Genomic DNA, 20,111 nt, shown 5'->3' with positions numbered 1-20,111 from the left:
GAGCTGGTCCTGGAAACAACAAGGGCAGATAACTCTAATTGTAGCTGGGAAAGAGCTTGGTAAATGACCATGGCAGGTTTGATCGATCCAGGGGTAGTTTGATGGGACAATTTGTAGAAGCCTTTCTGTACGTATAAGAGAGCAACAAGAGAGTGAGTCGTGGTCTTGTTTCCAATTTACTTATGGTTTTGAGGTCTATTTGGAAACACCAAGGCTACATGACACTTTACATCCTCTCTTGGTACATCCCCTTGTAGGAACTTTGCAGGAATTTCACGCTGGGCGTGTCTCTGCATCTCTTTAAGACAAAAGGATTTTACACTGCTCATTTCAAACACAAAGAACAATCACATTGACAAATACATTTATTCTGAGGTACAAAAGTAATGTCACGTGACTTGTTGACTGGAACTGTCTGATGAGTCTGTTACTTCTCTGAGTGATGGAGAATTGTGGGAGCCTGTGGAGATGATCGTAGCTTCTTTGTCAGGATCTGCAGATGCAGCTAAAGGTTTCACAAACTTCCCCTGAACAAATATACGAGGAACACATATTCCCTCTTTCCTGTTGACTGTCTCTCGCTTGACATACTCATTCTTGCTGACTGTAAAACCAGCGGAAGTCATCACATTCTCAAGGTTTTCTGAAAATAAACCAAAATAATTTTTAGAATCAAGGAGGCTATTCTACGTTGTGTTTGCAACTGAATATAGTATACAACGTTTATAATGAACACGCTCATTACAAACTGACGGATATAACGAACTTACTTTTTTGTCCCGACTATTTCCTGTAGTTATGCTGTATATATGTTTATAACGAACTACGGTTATAACAAACTAAATTTAGTGGTCCCTTTGAGTTCGGTATAACCGTAGTTTACTGTATTAATCAAAATCACATTAAATATGTCATTCAACCTCAGCAATCTCCACAGATGTCCTGAAGTTGTCTAGAGTCGGTTTAAATGACCTCCATGATGATTCCAGGTTAGAAGAGGTCATAATAATATCTCACCTATAGAAAAGTAATATGCCCGAGTTCCATCCTGCCTCACGTAGAAGTTGTCGGACAGTTTATGTCCAGGTGCAAATCTCAGCATTGCATAGTCATACAATCCATAGTCTCGGAATAAGATGCACCCCCCAGGCCGGATCACCTGTTGCCATGGTGATAAAATACATACCAGATTAATATTTAAAAAAACTGTACATGCTGTAAGCAAAATTAACAGGATATGTTTGATTCATGTATCTACAATTATATCACTTTGTGTGGAGTCTACTACTAATTGCACACAGTGGACTGTCTAACTGGCATCATGTGGTACTGGAAAGAAATGCTTGTTTGAGCAGAGAATGCTGATCGTGGATGAGAATAATGTCACTATATAGATTACCCTAACTGTGACACTCATCACTCATCAGCAATTTATACTGAAATAAACTTCTAATCCATGTTTAGATATGTATCGATACCAGGCTTCTGTGTGTTTATTTAGTGGACATGCTTATGCCTAATTAATAGAGTTTTCTACCATGAATATTGATAGGTAAATCAGAGCTTTCAAATCACCACAAACCCCCTGGGATTGAAAGTCGATTTGACTGCTGCATCACCGGGGAAGCTAATATTTTTAGAATGGTACTTCTGTTACAGTCAATGTCGGTAGGCATATTTATATAATTATACGTACAATTATGGGCTACAAAATGCAAAGTAGCGATATGATGTCATAATAGTGACATGCGGGGTAGAACGAAACCTTTGCAAGGCTTGCTTAGTTTTCTTTAGGGGTGCCCACCTTATATTAGCTGACGAAGTTGTCGTGCTACATGCTTTCAGAGCCTGTCATGAGTTCGAGTATTACGGTGCAAACAAACTGCTTGAGCATATAGAGTGCCATATTTTGTTGAAAGGCTGTTGTCCATGATTCCATAAACTCTCATGGACAACCCACTCAAAACACTGGACTCAACCATGCTGCTTCACTCAATGTATTTGCTAAACCCAAAGGTTTCGCGTTTTATTTATCATGGTAGAATGCCGTTTGGTTCCAAATTCAATTTAGCAAGGTTAAATCTACAGGTGACCTTGCTCTACACTGAAAACACAATATGTTTACCTCCTGATTTGTTTCCGGCTTACAACTGAGTGATTGGTCGGTGCGGGGTTATGGAGAGGCATTTTTTATGTAAATTGATAATTTCAACTAAAAACAGTACCAGAATCCAGGATAGACAGTGGCTGCAATACACAGAGATTAATAAATGACATTAGTGTAAGAGCCTCCATTTTACCTTAAAGACATTGTGAAGAGCAGCAAGCATCTTGTCTGGGTGTATAGCTGACAACACAAAGATCATGGACACGGCATCTACAGTGTCTGGGGGCACGTTGTCGAGGAGGTCATCGACTGTCAGATCACACTGGAAGGCGTTGCAGCGGGCAGCATCGTACAGGGGATTAGACTGCAACAAGATGATATTCACTAGAAATACATAGACGACTGAGTGACAGAGAGTGAATTGGGTTTTTTAGCAAGTTTTTGCAGTATTCCAGCAACATGACGGAGGATGACACCAGAAATGGTGTACCTAAGTGGGAATCGAACCCAGACCTGTGGTGTGATGAGCAAACGCTTTAGCCACTAAGCAATGCCACAACAGCACTATCCCAATACACACACTAAGCTGAAGAACACAAAATGTCATTGGTGAGAGAAGGTTTTCTGGTTAGGAAGATATCTGCTGGATTGTTAGCACTCACCCAGTCATAATATTTAGTGACTGAGTGAGTGAGTTGGGTTTAACGCCGCTTTTAACATTATTCCAGTAATATCGCGGCCTGTCAGCTTAAGGTTGGAGGAAAGCCTCAAGTGATGCAGGTCTCAGACGTTTACCATTCCAGTGAAAGCCACGAGCACGGGTATGGTGCTGACAAACCTAGAAACATAATCAGGGCGAACCAGGATTTGAACCCACAACCATAGGTTTCTGGCATGCCCAAGGGATGCAACTCTGCACAGCGAATCGCGGCACCTTAGATGACTGGGCCACCGGTGCCCCCTCATAATATTTAAGCTAAGTTACAATGACAACCATGTGGTATAGTAACTGCCTGATACCTGGTTTTGTCTTTTTTCTTGATTTGGGGGTTGGGGATTCATCACAGAACTTACTTTGACAAATTCCACAGCTCTCTTGGAGAAATCACATGCATGAAAGTACAAGTTTTTGTCCTCCTCCAGTAGAGGGAAAATAAAGTTGCCGACACCACAACCAACTTCCAGTATCGTCTTTACATCGGAATCCTGAAACACGCCTTAATCATATGATGCATGTTACAACCTGTTGGATACAAGACGCCTGTAGGGAAATGGTTTTAGCTGTGCAACCAGGATAATGAGTATCATTTCATTGAAAACAGGACAAAAAAATAAAACAAGGTTTTAAGTCGTAGTCTTCACATAAAAGCAGTCAATTCAATAATAAAGTACCCCTTGTTAAAAATTCCCGGTTAGTGAAATCATAACACTTTATCACGATTTGCCTTGGCCTTGTCCCTTGCCTTGAAGTCTTGGATAAATCTCTGTACATTGTTTGTTATTGTTCCAATCCATCTGTTAAATTTGATTGGAAGTTAGTAAGCATGGTCCTTGAGACACCCCTGATGGGTTGGTTGGTTTTTTGTTTAACGCCGCACTCAGCAATATTCCAGCTATATGACGGCGGTCTGTAAAATAATCAAGTCTGGACCAGACAATCCAGTGATTGACATCATGAGCATCGATCCACATAATTGGGATCGATGACATGCATCAACCAAGTCAGCGAGCCTGACCACTCGATCCCGTTAGTCGCCTTTTACGACAAGCATAGTCACCTTTTACGGCAAGCATGGGTTGCTGAAGACCTATTCTACCCAGGATCTTCACGGGTACACCCCTGATTGGATTATGTATAGCCTTCACTGAGTGGAGAATAAAAATTGAGTACATATTGTTCCCATGACTGGGGTAATAATAATCTAGCACCATGAGCCAAGATGTGGAAGATGATTTTTTCCGTGGACTACAGTTTAAAAAACATGATTTTCCGCGTTTCCGCAGAGATTTCACATCCCTTTTATATATATATATATATGATTTGGGGGGTATTTTGATGTTACTTCCATGATATGGCATTTGGCTTTCACATTCTCTGGTTATCTAGTTTTTTGCATTATTGACCTCCTCTGAAACTACTTTAGACTACAGTTCAGGTGAGCTACAAATGATTTCACACCTGGCTGATACCTTCAACATTGGACAGACTGCTTCAAGTAAATGGCTAAAAGTATTTTCTACACAAGTACTTGTCACCGTCAGATTACCTTTCCTTTTAACATGTTTAATAACACCATTGTATATAATAAGCTCACATACATAAAGATTCAGCTTCAGAACTTCATTGATTCAGAGCACAGGAGTCCGTATCTAAAAATAGACGCCCTCATGCATATTCATTACCATCTCCACACGCGAGCCCGTTCACAAGTTAGAAAAGCAATCGGTAACTGTAGTGTCAGTGTGGGTATATTTTTCTCGTTCGTAATAATTTGTTGAAAAATCTCGTGTGGAGATGGTCATGAATATGCATGAGGGCGTCTATTTTTAGATACAGACTCCTGTGTTCAGAGATACTCCATGAACCATGACATGCAAATGTAAAATACTGCTCTTCTTTTTAAGATGGCCTTAACTGATGTGACTTGAAATGATCTTGATTATCAAACTTATGGAAGCAGGATGACAAAACTATTAATGAAATAATGAAAGGTTAAAATAATGTCCAGGCCTAATTCAGACATGAAAATGTAAAATACTGCTCTTCTATTTAAGATGGCCTTAACTGATGTGACTTGAAATGATCTTGATTATCAAACCTATGGAAGCAGGATGACAAAACTATTAATGAAATAATGAAAGGTTAAAATAATGTCCAGGCCTAATTCAGACATGCAAATGTAAAATACTGCTCTTCTATTTAAGATGGCCTTAACTGATGTGACTTGAAATGATCTTGATTATCAAACTTATGGAAGCAGGATGACAAGACTATTAATGAAAAAATGAAAGGTTAAAATAATGTCCATGCCTGATTCAGAGAGACAGGTCAAAAAGAAGGGGCGGTATATTTCAGCAATAGAGATAGGCCAATTTAAAAGAACTGAAAACATTGTCAAAATTCTCATTTGATTCAAAGAAATACTTTGATCATAATTTTTTTTTGTAAACCCAACCTGTTTTTCACTGATTAGTTCTGAAAACTCTCTTTTTGTCCAGTGTCGGTCCTTAAAGAATTTGGTAGTGTTCCGTTTATAAAACAAATCCCAATTCTTTTGTGCTTCCAGTTCAAACTTCCTTTGCTTATATTCAGAAATGAGTGTCTTGTCCTTATCAAGCTTTGCTGTTTCTTCAGGTGTGAGAGTTCTTGCTTGGTGACCAATTATTTCCTCAAGTCCATTTTGAGAACCATCCCCATGTTTAGCAGCAGCTTCTCCTTTCATGTCTTTGTCCATGCAGCCTTATCTGAAATGAGAAAGGGTTAACACTGCAGTTATCTGATTGGCTGATCAGTCACTGGTTGACTGTTACATATTCATGACGTCATCCAGTGAGTTTAACATGATGTCACTTGCCTGTCCCATCACATTTGAATGACTGTTTGCAATTTGAGTGAGTGAGAATGGTTTTACACCGAGTTTAGCAATATTCCAGCAATATCATGGCGGGGACATCAGCAATGGACTTCTCACATTGTACCCATGTTGGGAATCGAACCCAGGTCTTTGGTGTGACAAGCGAGCGCTTTAACCACAAGGCTACCCAACCGCCCCTCGCACTTTCAGTTACCTCACAGAGAGTATGCAAGCAGGGGGGAAGTAGTGCAATTTAAAGGCAGCCTTTTTGGGATTTCAATGCGTGTCGCAGGGAGGAGCGAACTCACATTGCCAGTTTGAAGCCTACCTATGCTAGAGATAATCTAATTAGCCTACACGTTACCATTCATTTACTAAGTGATCAGCAAATGCTGTTTACCTTCATGCACATGCACATTTAAAAACTGATAATAATTGAACAGATTTTCCATAAAATTACATTGGATTCATTAATTTGGTAAAAAAAAAAGATAGCTAACCCATACCCTTACTCACAACTAACCCTAAAAATCGTAAAGGTGCATTTTATTGGAAAGGAGTGCCTAATTCCAATGATCGTAAAGGGGATCCAAGTTCTTAGGCAAGGGCTAAGGATAGAGTTGGGGTAGTCTCTCAGACAAACCCTGAAACAAATATATCCAATACAGCCCATGCAAGTCTATAATAATGGGCAAGTCTAGATTACTGCAGTATCAGGAAATCTGAAAATGATGAAAGTCTCTTGGCTTCTTTTTATTATATCTTATAAGAATAATTTAACAACATTTCAGTAACTTGTGAAATCAAATCAAATCTATCAGCGGAAAACGATCAACAGCTTGTTTGGGACCAAATGTAAGTAACGTATTTCTCAAAGCCTACCAATGGTGAGGGCTCTTGTAACTGTCGAAAAGATCAAAGTAGACACAATGTATGGATAAAGACGCTGATCAGTACAAATGTTAACAGACGATATTGGACAACGTTCATGTTGCAATATTTACAAAGGGAGGTAACTCTCTAATACATGACAAGTCATTTAATAGATGAATTACATGCAATAAAACAATAAAAGCGAAATGGACGAAGCATAGACATCAACCTTAATTTAACTGTAAGTATTAATATTCATGGGGCAATGGTTTTACTTCAGACATGACTGCGTGACTGCGCGATAGAGTTTAATGAAATCAAGAGGATATACATTAATGATGTATCCCCATCTTAAAATCGGGAGCATCAACACTGCATAAACCGAACCAGACCAGGGGTGGGGGCGCGGTGTGTTAATGGATAAACTGGCAATTTCATAATAAAACATAAAGCTTCTGCATTTTGTCTTTTCAGGAAGGGTCATGAAAAACATGTTCAATGAGTTGGGGAAGGTTATCTAATAATATGACAAGTATTAGGGGAGGGTTATTATTTTCATTACATCAGTGCATCAAAACCCTACACCTGTAATAAATGACCGATCCTTTATGAACGGTAACCAAAATACCAACAATGTATTAACGTGGACGAATAGGCATGATCCTATCAAATGTCTTTTTAACAGAACAGCAACGGTAGCTGTGGTCATTTAAACACGAGAAAGCGCCGTGTGCATTTACATTATTGCAAACTAATACATTTACTGATATTCGTATATGTGTCTTTAACAGAATACAACAGTAATATTTAGTGTGAAATGTATTACATTCAATACATCTTGGGGAAGCTTATTTTTATGCATGTGCATACACAAGTGTAACTAATAAATATAGGGGGCGGTCGGGTAGCCTTGTGGGCAAAGCGTTTGCCCGTCACGCTGAAGACTCGGGTTCGATTCCCGACATGGGTACAATGTGTGAAGCCCATTTCTGGTGTCCCCCGCCGTGGTATTGCTGGAATATTGCTAAAAGAGGCGTAAAAACAAACTCACTCACTCAATAATAAATATAGTCTGTTTGAAAGCGTTGATTACACAATGCATTTCTCTCCTCTAAACAATAATATTTAAAAATGTAAAGCTGATTTCATAGAGCTGGATATACTTGTTTGTTTTATTAATATAGATTGGTTTTGGTTTCTTAAAAGATATGTGACAGGCTCAAGTATTTCAAATATGTACATAACGTTTCATTAAGATTAGTTAGTTAGTAAGTTAGTAGTAAAGTTGTCATCCTCTATATCTCCATTGCTCGCGTTTCGATGCACCTACTACAAGTGTAGGTTCGCCGAAATGTTAGCCCTGAAGACAAAGATGATGTAAGGTTGCATCAGCTTGTTGCCATTTAATTATTTAATTAAATACCTTTGAAACTTACTTTAAACAACAATAATAATATCATTTTTGTTATATGATATGCTTTAGTATTTTATACCATAAACATTCATTACATAGCTCTGTTATATTAAATAAGCTTTCTCTCACTTTAACCTCCACTAATTGTCTAACTGCATGCTTTTGACCTACATCGTTCTTGCGCGCACCGGCCCAGACAACCGTCTCGCTGATAGGCCAAGATGGCCACAGATTGTATGCATTATAAAAATCCATTACTACTTTACTTATCAAGGAAGGACATATCTCTTACTCGTAAAATTATTGCCGATCTTGAGTAACAGTTTCGATAAGACTTCCGCCCGTATCCTCACTCAAAAATGTATATAATTAACAGGATTGAGCGGCAATGCATAGATATACAACTTTTGGAGGAGGAAACGGGCGGAAGTCTTTCGGTATGATGTTGGATATATGGGTGATATTTAGTTATTGTGATTAGAAATAGGATGTACTGTGTGGTGCACTTCTGATTTGATTTATAAGAAATATAATGTATCTCGTATATATTTACAGCTGTCGATGAACTCCCATTTCTGTGAGTTATTGTGATATAATTATATCAACTAAATATCTTATGTTATAGTCTATATGTACAGTAATGACAAGTACACGTGATTGCGCTCAGCAATATTCCAGCTATATGACGACGATCTGTAAATTATCGAGTCTGGACCAGTCATTCCAGTGATTGACATCATGAACATCGATCCACGCAATTGGGATACGATGACATGCATCAACCAAGTCAGCGAGCCCGACTACCCGATCTCGTTAATCGCCTCTTATGACAAGCATTGTCACCTTTTACGACAAGCATGTGTTCCTGTAGACCTATTCTAACCCGGATCTTCTCGGGTAGGCAAGTACATGTGAATGTATGTCACTATGTTTGATAGGAGTGATTGATGTATCTCGGTTAATGCAGGCGTATTGGCTTTGTAGCTTTGATATGAAGGCTAGAGTACCTTATAGTTTGACACTCTATTGTACCTTATCATATCACTGTATATAAACATAGTTTTCTGCAACGTTTGCCGAGTGTGTGTGTACCATAGTACATCACCGGTGTTACCAGCACGGGTTTGACGTGCATACATATAGTGTCATCAGCCTACCGTATTCGACATAATAAGCGCCCAGGGCGCTCTCAAAGTTAGAAATAGGGGGCTCTTATTAGAATATTATTTTGAGTTGAAAGATCGTTAATTTCGTGGTTTATGCTGACAGCCTGAAATGTTTATATACGACAGATATATTTTTCCAGGATTTAATTGCCCATAATTATTATACACAAATAAATAAGTCTGTGTACGTAAACCAATTGGAAGGGGTGCTAATTGAGATTGTTCACTAGCCAATATATTGGCAAATATCGCCGTGGGCGCTTATTAGAGCAGGGCACTTATTACGTCGAATACGGTTACACCAAACTGCTGTATGTGATCATTTGGGACGCTACCCCTATCGGCCCACACTTAGTGCTGTTATAGATTTATACGTGTAATCCAGTCATAGCGCAGGACTAGGGTTACGTTGATCTGTTTTTGGTGATGGTCTTGCTGCTGAGGTTGACAACTGTGTTGGTGTACTGTTGGTTGACTAAACATGGGCCACGGTTTTTGGTCTTGGGTTTTTTGTTGTTCTGGAGTTGATGTAGTTTGTTAAGGTGGATGGATTTCGTCTTAGACTCCAATTTGTTGTTGGCCTGGTTCTGGGCACTATGCAGGATGTTGTAGATGTTTGTTTGTTTGTTTGGTGTTTAACGCCGCTCTCCGCAATATTCCAGCTATATGACGGCGATCTGTATATAATCGAGTCTGGACCAAACAATACACCGATTGACATCATGAGCATCGAACCACGCAGTCGCATACGTTCGTAACAGAGTCCTACGGATCGGGAAAGGCCCAGAGAGGTCGGCCAAGGACTCCCGACAGTATGGTGCGTCCCGTAACAATCGTGACTATGTCGTGACAGAATCTGCTGTTTCTGATCAAAATCGTAACATTGTCCTGTGTTGCATGTCTGGACAGTGTCCTGTGGATCGGGACGCTGTCGCGATGAACGGGCATGAATTGTTCATTGCCGTTTCTTGTCGATTGAGTCCATATTGTGTCCAGATCTTCCCAAATGCGAACCGTCTTTGTCGGTTTACTGGCCGGTCACTGTCGGATCTCTGTCGGATCGCATTCGGGAGAATCGGGACAGATTCGGTCGTTTTTCACCATGCGGAAGATACAAATCGGATCAGATTCGGATTAAGAACGATAGAATCGGGACGATGTCGGCTGGAAACGGCTGATTCGGGACGCTTCCTAAACAACATCTGATTGTTTGTGAATTTCCCGCCACGAATCACAGCATCTTGATCAGACTTTTGACAAATTTTAATCGGGAATGGTCCTATCAAGGACGGCAGTAAAAATCCTGAATGTGTAACTGAGCCCTAATGTCTTCCATTTTTCGTGATACAAGTGAAAATGGTTACTCACTATAATGCAAGATGGCTGTTAATGTTCTTTTTCAAATGTCCTTTGCTTACCTATCACTTTAACTACACAAACTTTACTTTTTTATGTTTGTATATATATAATTGCTGCCATGTTGAGAATAGTTCATATACTGTGAAATGCCCTTAAATGTTATGGAAAAAGGAGGAATCAGACATATCTATGTCAAAATCACTTAATTTTATACAAAGATAAAAATGGCTTTAAATTTCTTCGTCAAAACTATACATGTACGTGCACCACGACTGAGGTAGACAATAAATAATGTATTAATATATTCAAAAATATATGCTGCCACATGCAGCATCGATGATAATTGCTAACACGTCAAGGCTGGGAGCGGTCGTTATTAATCATAAAATAAAATGACGTTATCGCGAGACACGCGGATGGTAAAATAAAAACATTGTATTTTAGTCAAGTCAAGATTAAAAGCATTAAATCCTCATTTTTTAAGTCCTGTTATCTGTGAACTACTAGTACTACTAGTACTACTAGTACTACTACTACTACTACTGACCCGTGAAGATAGAATAGGTCTTCAGCAACCCATGCTTGCCGTAAAAGGTGACAATGCTTGTCGTAAAAGGCGACTAACGGGATCGGGTGGTCAAGGTCGCTGACTCGGTTGATGCATGTCATCGTATCCCAATTGCGTGGATCGATGCTCATGGTGTCAATCACTGGATTGTCTGGTCCAGACTCGATTATTTACAGAACGCCGTCAAATACCTGGAATATTGCTGAGTGCAATCACATGTACTTGTCTTTACTGTACATATAGATTATAACATAAGATATTTAGTTCATATATATCACAATAACTCACTGAAATGGGAGTTCATCGACAGCTGTAAATATATACAAGGTACATTATATTTCTTATAAATCAAATCAGAAGTGCACCACACAGTACATCCTATTTCTAATCACAATAACTAAATATCACCCATATATACAACATCGTACCGAAAGTCTTCCGTCCGTTTCCCCCTCCAAAAGTTGTATATCTATGCATTGCCGCTCAATCCTTTTAATTATATATATTTTTAAGTTGGGATACGGGCGGAAGTCTTATCAAAACTGTAACTCGAGATCGGCAATAAATTTACGATTAAGAGATATGTCCTTCCTTGATAAGTAAAGTAGTAATGGATTTTTATAATGCATACAATCTGAACATTGAGGTTTTAAGCTATGGCCAGCTTGGTATATCAGCAAGACGGTTGTCTGGGCCGGTGCGCGCAAGAACGATGTAGGTCAAAAGTATGCAGTTAGACAATTCGTGGAGGTTAAAATGAGAGAAAGCTTATTTTATGTAACAGAGCTATGTAATGAATGTTTAGGGTATAAAATACTAAAGTATATCATATAACAAAAATGATATTATTATTGTTGTTTAAAGTAAGTATCAAAGGTATTTAATTAAATAACTAAATAGCAACAAGCTGATGTATCCTAACAACATCTTTGTCTTCAGGGCTAACTTTTCGGCGAACTACACTTGTAGTAGGTTATCGACATGCGAGCCCTGGCGATAAAGAGGATGACAACTTTACTACTAACTTACTAACTAATCCTAATGAAACGTTAAATGAAACATATTTGAAATACTTGAGCCTGTCACATATCTTTTAAGAAACCAAGACCAATCTACCCCGTATAACATAAGATATTTAGTTGATATATATCACAATAACACACTGAATTATTTTTCTTATAACTCAAATCAGAGTGTGGCGTTAAACAACAAACAAACAAACAATTATAGCATCCCTTCAACTGATTTACCCACCTTAACTAGAAATAAAAGAGACCACGGATACAACCTCATTTGTTTCATATTTAGATATATGCAAGATTCAGACTAACAAAATTATCCCTAAGACTGACTAACGGGATCGCTGGTCAGGCTTGGTTGGTGCATGTCATCGTATCCCATGCACCGTATCATCACGATGTCAATCACTTGATTGTCTGGTTCAAACTCGATTATTTAGAGACCGAAGTCATATAGCTGGAATATTGCTGAGTGGGCCTTAAATACCAAACAAACAAACAAACAAAACAAAACAAAAACAAAAAACAACAACAAACAAACCAAACCACTACCACCACCGGTGACAACTATACAAAATGTCTTCTCAATAACCAGTTTCGGTGTCCGAAATCTAAAGTTAAACATACAAATCGCCAAATTGGAAAATATCAGAAAAAGTAGGCAAAACAGATGTATATAACAACTTCTTTATTTTACTGCTGCCGTGATAGCAGATGTTATCCTCATTTTTTGTCTGCTTTGTCATTCGTCAACTTTTATGAAATGCATTTCAAACAATTCATTATCCGAGAAACAAATAATGCATTCGTAGTGGGCAAGTGGTGTTTATCTGGTACCTGTGGCACGTGACTATACATGCCGAAATACACAGGGTCATTAGCATACGTAAGTCAATCTCTCTTAACGTTCTCGTCCCAATTTAAACCTTGAACAATTTTTGCTAACATGGAGAATATTTCGTTTAGGATGATAATTGAATCCAACTTTTGGAGAAAACAGTTGACCACGAAATATAAGCTACTGAATCTATGCGAGTCTTTTTTCGCCGAGGTGAGGTTGATAATTCGCAAACTTGGCTTCTGTCATTTCGACATTCCATTCTCCAAACGTTTCGTGATGCGACACATATGTCCATGTTCTTTTCACAGAAGGACGAGTAACGTGATGCGCTAATCTTAGGAATGACAACATAAGGGTTATTGTTTGCGCGTGCTCTTTACTTCATAGAACACCTTCATATACAGAAGACGGTTCCCAGTCTTTGCCACGCGGGTCACGAAATGTGACAGGTGTCATAGAATGTACGTCCCAGTGACCCAGATAACCCCGTTCTTGGATATATTTGTGTGACTTTACCCGATCTCTTTACCTACGAACAGAGCGCATCAGGGTATGTTCCAAGATTTAGAAAAAGACGTTATCGCTGGAAAACCAGTATGCGTCTTGGTTTTCTTTAAAAGTCGAAATAAGGTTTACACAAACGAACTTTTTATTAGTACAACCAGGGAGTTTTTATGTGTCTATATATACCGGTGTGTATATATACTCATATATGAGTATAGACTTGTGTAAGTCTCTTGTATAAGATTCCCAGGAATAATTATCATTTATTTAGTAAAAGTAATGTGTTTGAATATGCCAAACGTTTGAAGATGAAGTATTTTCTTTCAAGACCATTGATGTTTCATTCTTGCTACAGATTATTGAAGTTTATGAAATATTCATATGCATGCACTTGTCCATATTTAATACCCGGGTACCGGACACCCTATTACCCAGCCCTGCCTGGGCACCCGTTATGGGTCTGAAGAATTGGGTACAAAATGTACGAATCGTAATTGTTTAACCGCAACATAAAATGATCTGATATCGCATACACTGAAGTTGATAGATGCTTTATCCTTACTTGAACATATAAAATTCAGAAAGAATGCTTGCATAGTCTGAAGGAAATGTGAACATTAGCTATGCTTGTAGTTTAACCATGGAGTTTTATTGTCGTTAAAAAATATACCACGTGACTAACCTCATGTTCGGTAGTTGTGTGGGTCGGGTGGGTACTGAGTAGGACAAGAGTACCCAAAGGATGACCTTGACCCATGGTTAGTCACGTGATATATTGTTTAATGGCAAATATTTACTAGAAATCTATGGTTACACTATAAGTGACAAATGTTCGTACATTGTATTTCTTTCTGACTATGCACACATTCCTTCTGACTTTATATGATTGAGTAAAGATAAAACTTCTGTCAACTTCTGTGTATACATGACCAGATCCTTTCATACGTTTATCTACCCAGGTAGGGTCGGGTAATAAGGGGCTGGGTACCCGGGTAGGGTCGGGTAATAGTGGGCTGCGTACCTGGGTAGGGTTAGGTAATAGGGGGCTGGGTACCTTGGTAGGGTCGGTTAGTAGGGGGCTGGGTACCCGGGTAGGGTTAGGTAATAGGGGCTGGGTACCCAGGTAGGGTCAGGGGGTAGGGGGCTGGGTACCCGGGTAGGGTCGGGTATTAGGGGGCTGGGTACCTGGGTAGGGTCGGGTAGTAGGGGGCTGGGTACCCGGGTAGGGTTAGGTAATAGGGTGCTGGGTACCCAGGTAGGGTCGGGTAATAGTGGGCTGGGTACCCGGGTAGGGTTAGGTAATAGGGGTCTGGGTACCCAGGTAAGGTCGGGGGGTAGGGGGCTGGTTACCCCGGTAGGGTCGGGGAATAGGGGGCTGGGTACCTGGGTAGGGTTGGGTAGTAGGGGGCTGGGTACCCGGGTAGGGTCAGGTAATAGGGTGCTGGGTACCCAGGTAGGGTCGGGAAATAGGGGGCTGGGTACCTGGGTAGGGTTGGGTAGTAGGGGGCTGGGTACCCGGGTAGGGTCAGGTAATAGGGTGCTGGGTACCCAGGTAGGGTCGGGTAATAGGGGTCTGGGTACCCAGGTAAGGTCGGGGGGTAGGGGGCTGGTTACCCGGGTAGGGTCGGGGAATAGGGGGCTGGGTACCTGGGTAGGGTTGGGTAGTAGAGGGCTGGGTACCCGGGTAGGGTCAGGTAATAGGGTGCTGGGTACCCAGGTAGGGTCGGGTAATAGGGGGCTGGGTATCCAGGTAGGGTCAGGTAATAGGGGGCTTGGTACCCAGGTAGGGTCGGGTAATATGGGGCTGGGTACCAGGTAGGGTCAGGGGGTAGGGGGCTTGGTACCCGGGTAGGGTCAGTAGTAGGGTGCTGGGTACCCGGGTAGGGTCGGGTAATAGGGGGCTGGGTACCCAGGTAGGGTCGGGTAATAGGGGGCTGGGTACCCAGGTAGGGTCGGGTAATAGGGGGCTGGGTACCCAGGTAGGGTCGGGTAATAGGGGGCTGGGTACCCAGGTAGGGTCGGGTAATATGGGTCTGGGTACCAGGTAGGGTCAGGGGGTAGGGGGCTTGGTACCCGGGTAGGGTCAGGTAATAGGGGGCTGGGTACCCGGGTAGGATCAGGTAATAGGGGGCTGGGTACCCAGGTAGGGTCGGGTAGTAGGGGCTTGGTACCTGGGTAGGGTCGGGTAGTAGGGGGCTTGGTACCCGGGTAGGGTCGGGTAATAGGGGCTGGGTACCCGGGTAGGGTCGGGTAGTAGGGGCTTGGTACCCGGGTAGGGTCGGGTAGTAGGGGGCTTGGTACCCGGGTAGGGTCGGGTAATAGGGGCTGGGTACCCGGGTAGGGTCTTGAAATAGGGGGCTGGGTACCCGGGTAGGGTTGGGTAATAGAGGGCTGGGTACCCAGGTAGGGTCGGGTGATAGGGTCGGGTGATAGGGGCTGGGTACCCGGGTAGGGTCGGGTAGGGTAATAGGGGCCTGAGTACTGGGGTAGGGTCAGGTAGGGTTGGGTAGGGTAATATGGGCCTGAGTACCTGGGTACCCGGGAAGGGTCAGGTAGTAGGGGTGAGTACCTGGGTAGGGTCAGGTAGTAGGGGGCTGAGTACCCGGGTAGGCTATGGTAGGGTCGGGTAATAGGGGGCTGGGTACCCGGGTAGGGTCGGGTAGTAGGGGGCTGGGTACCGGGGTAGGGTCGGACAGTAGGGGGCTGATTACCCGGGTAGGGTCAGGTAGGGTCGGGTAATAGGGGGCTGAGTACCCGGGTAGGGTATGGTAATAGGGGCTGGGTACCTGGGTAGTAAATGTGGACTCGTCCCAGCCCTTCTGTGTGTACCTGCCCGGCATTGTTTATATATATATATACAGGCCGGCTGATGTGATGAGTTGTGGTCCCTCTGACGTAGTCTCTCTCCCAGACCCAAGAGAATAAATTAAGTCTGACTCCAGTCTTGAATGATTTGGCAAGTCTAGATTGCCGCAGCTCCAGGAAATGAAGTTCTGGGCTCCATTTGAAATGTACTTTTATTCAAATAATAGATACATATATTCAAATAAGATGACTTTTTTTCTGGGACAAAATGTCCGCCTTATTCTGAAGGACACCATTCACTGTTGTATTGTGGGTATTATTATTTCAGTGGTCAGCAGAGAAAGGTCTCTCATATTTCTACAAGATGGCCCCAGAACAGATATCTGTGATTGAAACGGGACAGGATGTTGCCAAGCAAAGTGGGAACGAAACAGAGGACCAGGAAGAAACTATTTGCACAAGCTGGAGAGACAAGATTTACATGAAGAAGTTCATCTACACCATCTACCTGGCCATAGCGTTCTCCATGTTGGTGAGTAAACTGGACATGGTTTGAAACACAATGCCGTTTAGAGAATGGTCAAATGTAACAAATGTTATATTTGGGATTACACTTTCTCAGTAAAGTACAAGTTCTAGTAGATTCTAGTAGGGCTTGGACGGGTAATTTGGGTACTGAGAAGGACCCAGGTACCCATAGGACTACACGGACCCGTGGTTAGTCACGTGATAAATTGTTCAATGACAAAAATTATCTAGAACTCTATGGTAACACTACAAGTCATTAATGTTCGCATTTCTTTCTGACTATGCACCCATTCCTTCTGATTTTCATATGATTGAATAAAGATATAACTTAATTCAACTTCAGTGTATGAATGACCAGATTGTTTAATACATGTATCTACATACGTTTTGCCCCGGCTATGCTAAAAATGTCCCCAATCGGACATTTTGAGACATCTCCTGAGACCTACAGTGGGTACCCGGGTAGGGTCGGGTAAACCGGGTAGTAAATTTGGACTCGTCCCAGCCCTAGATTCTAGTACTTTTGGGGGATGAGTCCCATCCAGGATTCGAACCACACTGCCGGAGTGAGGCACCTAATCGCCAGCACACATTTGGACTCAAGCAAATTTAACACTTTCAAAAGCAGTGAAGTAGTCTGGTGGTGAAAGCATTAGATCGTGGATGACCCGGGTTCGAGTCCCCACATGGGTAAAATGTGTGAAGCCCACTTCTGGTGTCCCCCGCTGTGATATTGCTGGAATATTGCTAAAGCGGTGTAAAACAATACTCAGTCACTCTCTCACACAATTTCTGCCCGGCATTTTGGCTTTTGAAAACATATTTTGGATGATCAAAGATGGCTGCCTAACAGCCATGTAACAAAATATCCACAATATATGGCGCGGCCATGTTTTTCATCATTCTAATCTTGTTGTGTTCACTATCGAGGTACAGAAATAAGATATGTTAAATGCTTCGCTCACTTGTAGTGAGAATTTAAAGCCTCAGCACTGATTGGCACATCAGAAAGTTCACCTGTCACGACCTCCCAGAGTGAGACCTATATATATATACTATTCGCCAGCACACAATGGGACTCAACCCAACTCAACACTTTCATAAGCGGTGATGTAGCCTAGTGGTTAAAGCAATAGATCGGGGATGACCTGGGTTCAAGTCCCCACATGGGTACAATGTCTTCGTTTATAAGATCTGAATTAACTTAGATTGTTTACATGCTGCCATGATATAGCTGGAACATGGCGTAGAACAACATTCACTCACCCCTTGCTTCAAAAGCTTCAAAATTTTCACTGTTTCACTCAGTGATATTCTTCAAAGATCAACAGCCATATGGTCAAAAACACCGAACATTCAGTTCTCGCTATCGCTATTCAGATTTGAAGACATCCGATTACGGGTCACGTCAGAACGACCTTTCATCCGACCAATGAAAGCGTCGCTTACCAGATCATGAAAGTGACAGTAGGAATGTGTTTTCTAACGTTAACACGGGGTATTCCGAACGACAGTAACGGCCCGTACAACTGATTCCGTCAAAATTATCATCTTTCTCTTACTTCCGTGGGATAAACATTTGAACGGAGGAGGCGTTGCACAGTACGTGGGAAGGACTGCCATACAATCGCAACCATATATTACACATTCCGGAATGTTCGTTTCTTCAGTTTTACAAAAATTTAATCGAAAACTGACCCAATATATTTTTCAAGCGTAGTCTGAAATGGAAGTCGCCAGGTTGAAACGAGTGCCGTAAAGCTTGTGAAATCTGTTTTCTAATTGGCTGATGTCGACTTCATGTTAGTCGTTTCAGTGGTCGGTCAAAGTACGCAAAAGGTCGTTCTGACGTGACCCGTAATGGGATGTCCTCAGATCTTTATTTAGCGGCAGCGAGAACTTAGATCTAATTTTAATGAGATTGGTTAGCAACAGAATATTTTTGTCTGACACTGCTTCAATACAAAAAAGGCAAAAAGTGAGCAGGGCATTAACTATGAGTCCCATATTAGTATGTTTTGTACCCACCAGGGTGTGTGTATCGGACAGAGAGGACCCTCCTTCCTTGACCTTCAGATAATCACCGACACGGACGTGGAGCGGGGATCTGCGTTCTTCACTGCGGGTTCCGTCGGCTATCTGGTAGGGTCTCTCATCAGTGGCTTCGTGTACGACAAGTTCAACAAGGTGCTCACGATGTTCTTCTTGGGGCTCTGCATGGGCATCAGCACAGGGATTCTGCCGTTCTGTTCACTCTATGGCTTAATGGTGGCCATCCATCTCGTCACTGGGGCATTCATGGGCGGAATCGACACGTGAGTTGAAATCTTCAGGGATCAACCTTTGTTGCCAGAAGCGCTGGCTATTGATCAATTATCGATAAACTTCGAAGACGTATCTTTCATCAAATATACAAAAAGCTCAGAGACAAAACATCATATTTAGCGTCACTAGTTTCCATTTTACTCTCAGTCGACGGCACACATGCTATGCAAATCCTGCAGTCAACCGAAATCTGCACGGCAGTCGCTAAGTTGTTTATGAACTGGATGTCAATCTTGTTACGCAATTTTGATTGGACTAAGCTGGACTTTTACTGTCAGTTAACTCCCTTGCCTCAGTAAGATATCATCACAGCGCTGAGATCGCTTTGTGCAAGTGGCCCCAGGGGTGTGGTGCTGAAAAACCTAGAAACATAATTTGGGTACTTTTTAAGAAATAATTCTAGCTAATTCACACACTTCGGGGGTTGCCAGAGATTTTTATTATACCCCCGAAAAAAATACCAAGGTTCCGTCCATCCGTCTGTCCGTCCAAAAACTTTGTCAGCGCGATTTCTCTTAAACTATTCAGGGGATTCATCTCAAACTTAGTACATATAATCTGTGTCATATGGAGAGGTGCAGTCAAAAGAAATTTTTTTTTAATTACTTTTCCATTTTTTAATGAATTTTTCAAACCCTAACGTCCGTCCGAAAACTTTGTCCGCGCGATTTCTCTTAAACTATTGAATGGATTCATCTCAAACTTAGTACATATAATCTGTGTCATATGGAGGGGTGCAGACAAAAGAAAAAAAATGTTTTTATTAATATTCCATTTTTCAATGAATTTTTCAAACCCTAACCCTATCCTAGCTATTTAATTTGTAACTACTGACACACTAGGTGGGTCGGGGGTATTAGTGAGCCACGCTCACTTTTGCACTTGTTTTATTTCGCTTCATACTATGGGGCCACCAGATCAGCAGACTAGTCATTAGAAGGAATAGTGATGAAGTTGTTCTGTAATCATAACATATTCAGAAATAAATTAAGCAATATTAATTAAGCGATTAATATTGAGCAAAAAT

At 41.4% G+C, this 20,111-nt stretch overlaps 2 protein-coding genes across 2 annotated transcripts in view; one reads left to right on the top strand and one right to left on the bottom strand.

Annotated features, from left to right (window-relative positions):
* Window positions 1-374: 374 nt before the first annotated feature.
* LOC139464543 (tRNA N(3)-cytidine methyltransferase METTL6-like) lies at window positions 375-6,687 on the bottom strand. Its single transcript, XM_071246065.1, has 6 exons — window positions 6,565-6,687; window positions 5,284-5,572; window positions 3,182-3,313; window positions 2,301-2,471; window positions 1,018-1,159; window positions 375-643 (listed from the first exon to the last, which is right to left on the bottom strand). Exons 2-6 carry the CDS (start codon window positions 5,560-5,562, stop codon window positions 390-392), a joined length of 978 nt encoding a protein of 325 aa, XP_071102166.1. The 5' UTR covers window positions 5,563-5,572; window positions 6,565-6,687; the 3' UTR covers window positions 375-389.
* A 6,340-nt stretch (window positions 6,688-13,027) lies between these two features.
* Window positions 13,028-20,111, top strand: part of LOC139464979 (sodium-dependent glucose transporter 1A-like) — a 10,098-nt gene continuing 3,014 nt past the window's right edge. Inside the window, exons 1-4 of the mRNA XM_071246623.1 lie at window positions 13,028-13,132; window positions 16,560-16,763; window positions 18,791-19,074; window positions 19,294-19,295. Coding sequence (XP_071102724.1) covers window positions 13,028-13,132; window positions 16,560-16,763; window positions 18,791-19,074; window positions 19,294-19,295 — 595 coding nt within the window. The remainder of the gene's footprint in view (window positions 13,133-16,559; window positions 16,764-18,790; window positions 19,075-19,293; window positions 19,296-20,111) is intronic.

Source organism: Haliotis cracherodii, unplaced genomic scaffold (genome assembly GCF_022045235.1).
Source record: "Haliotis cracherodii isolate W230 unplaced genomic scaffold, xgHalCrac1.p SCAF_17, whole genome shotgun sequence".
Classification (NCBI taxonomy): domain Eukaryota; kingdom Metazoa; phylum Mollusca; class Gastropoda; order Lepetellida; family Haliotidae; genus Haliotis; species Haliotis cracherodii.
Note: the sequence above shows the minus strand (reverse complement) of the source record. Positions and strands in the feature narration are given on the sequence as shown.

Bases quoted from the DNA above. Each gene is read 5' to 3' on its own strand.
- LOC139464543 (XM_071246065.1), bottom strand. From the start codon at position 5,562: ATGGACAAAGACATGAAAGGAGAAGCTGCTGCTAAACATGGGGATGGT. The intron at 3,314-5,283 runs GTTGGGTTTACA...GGCGTGTTTCAG, and splicing joins AACTAATCAGTGAAAAACAG to GATTCCGATGTAAAGACGAT. The intron at 2,472-3,181 runs GTAAGTTCTGTG...ATCTTGTTGCAG, and splicing joins GAGCTGTGGAATTTGTCAAA to TCTAATCCCCTGTACGATGC.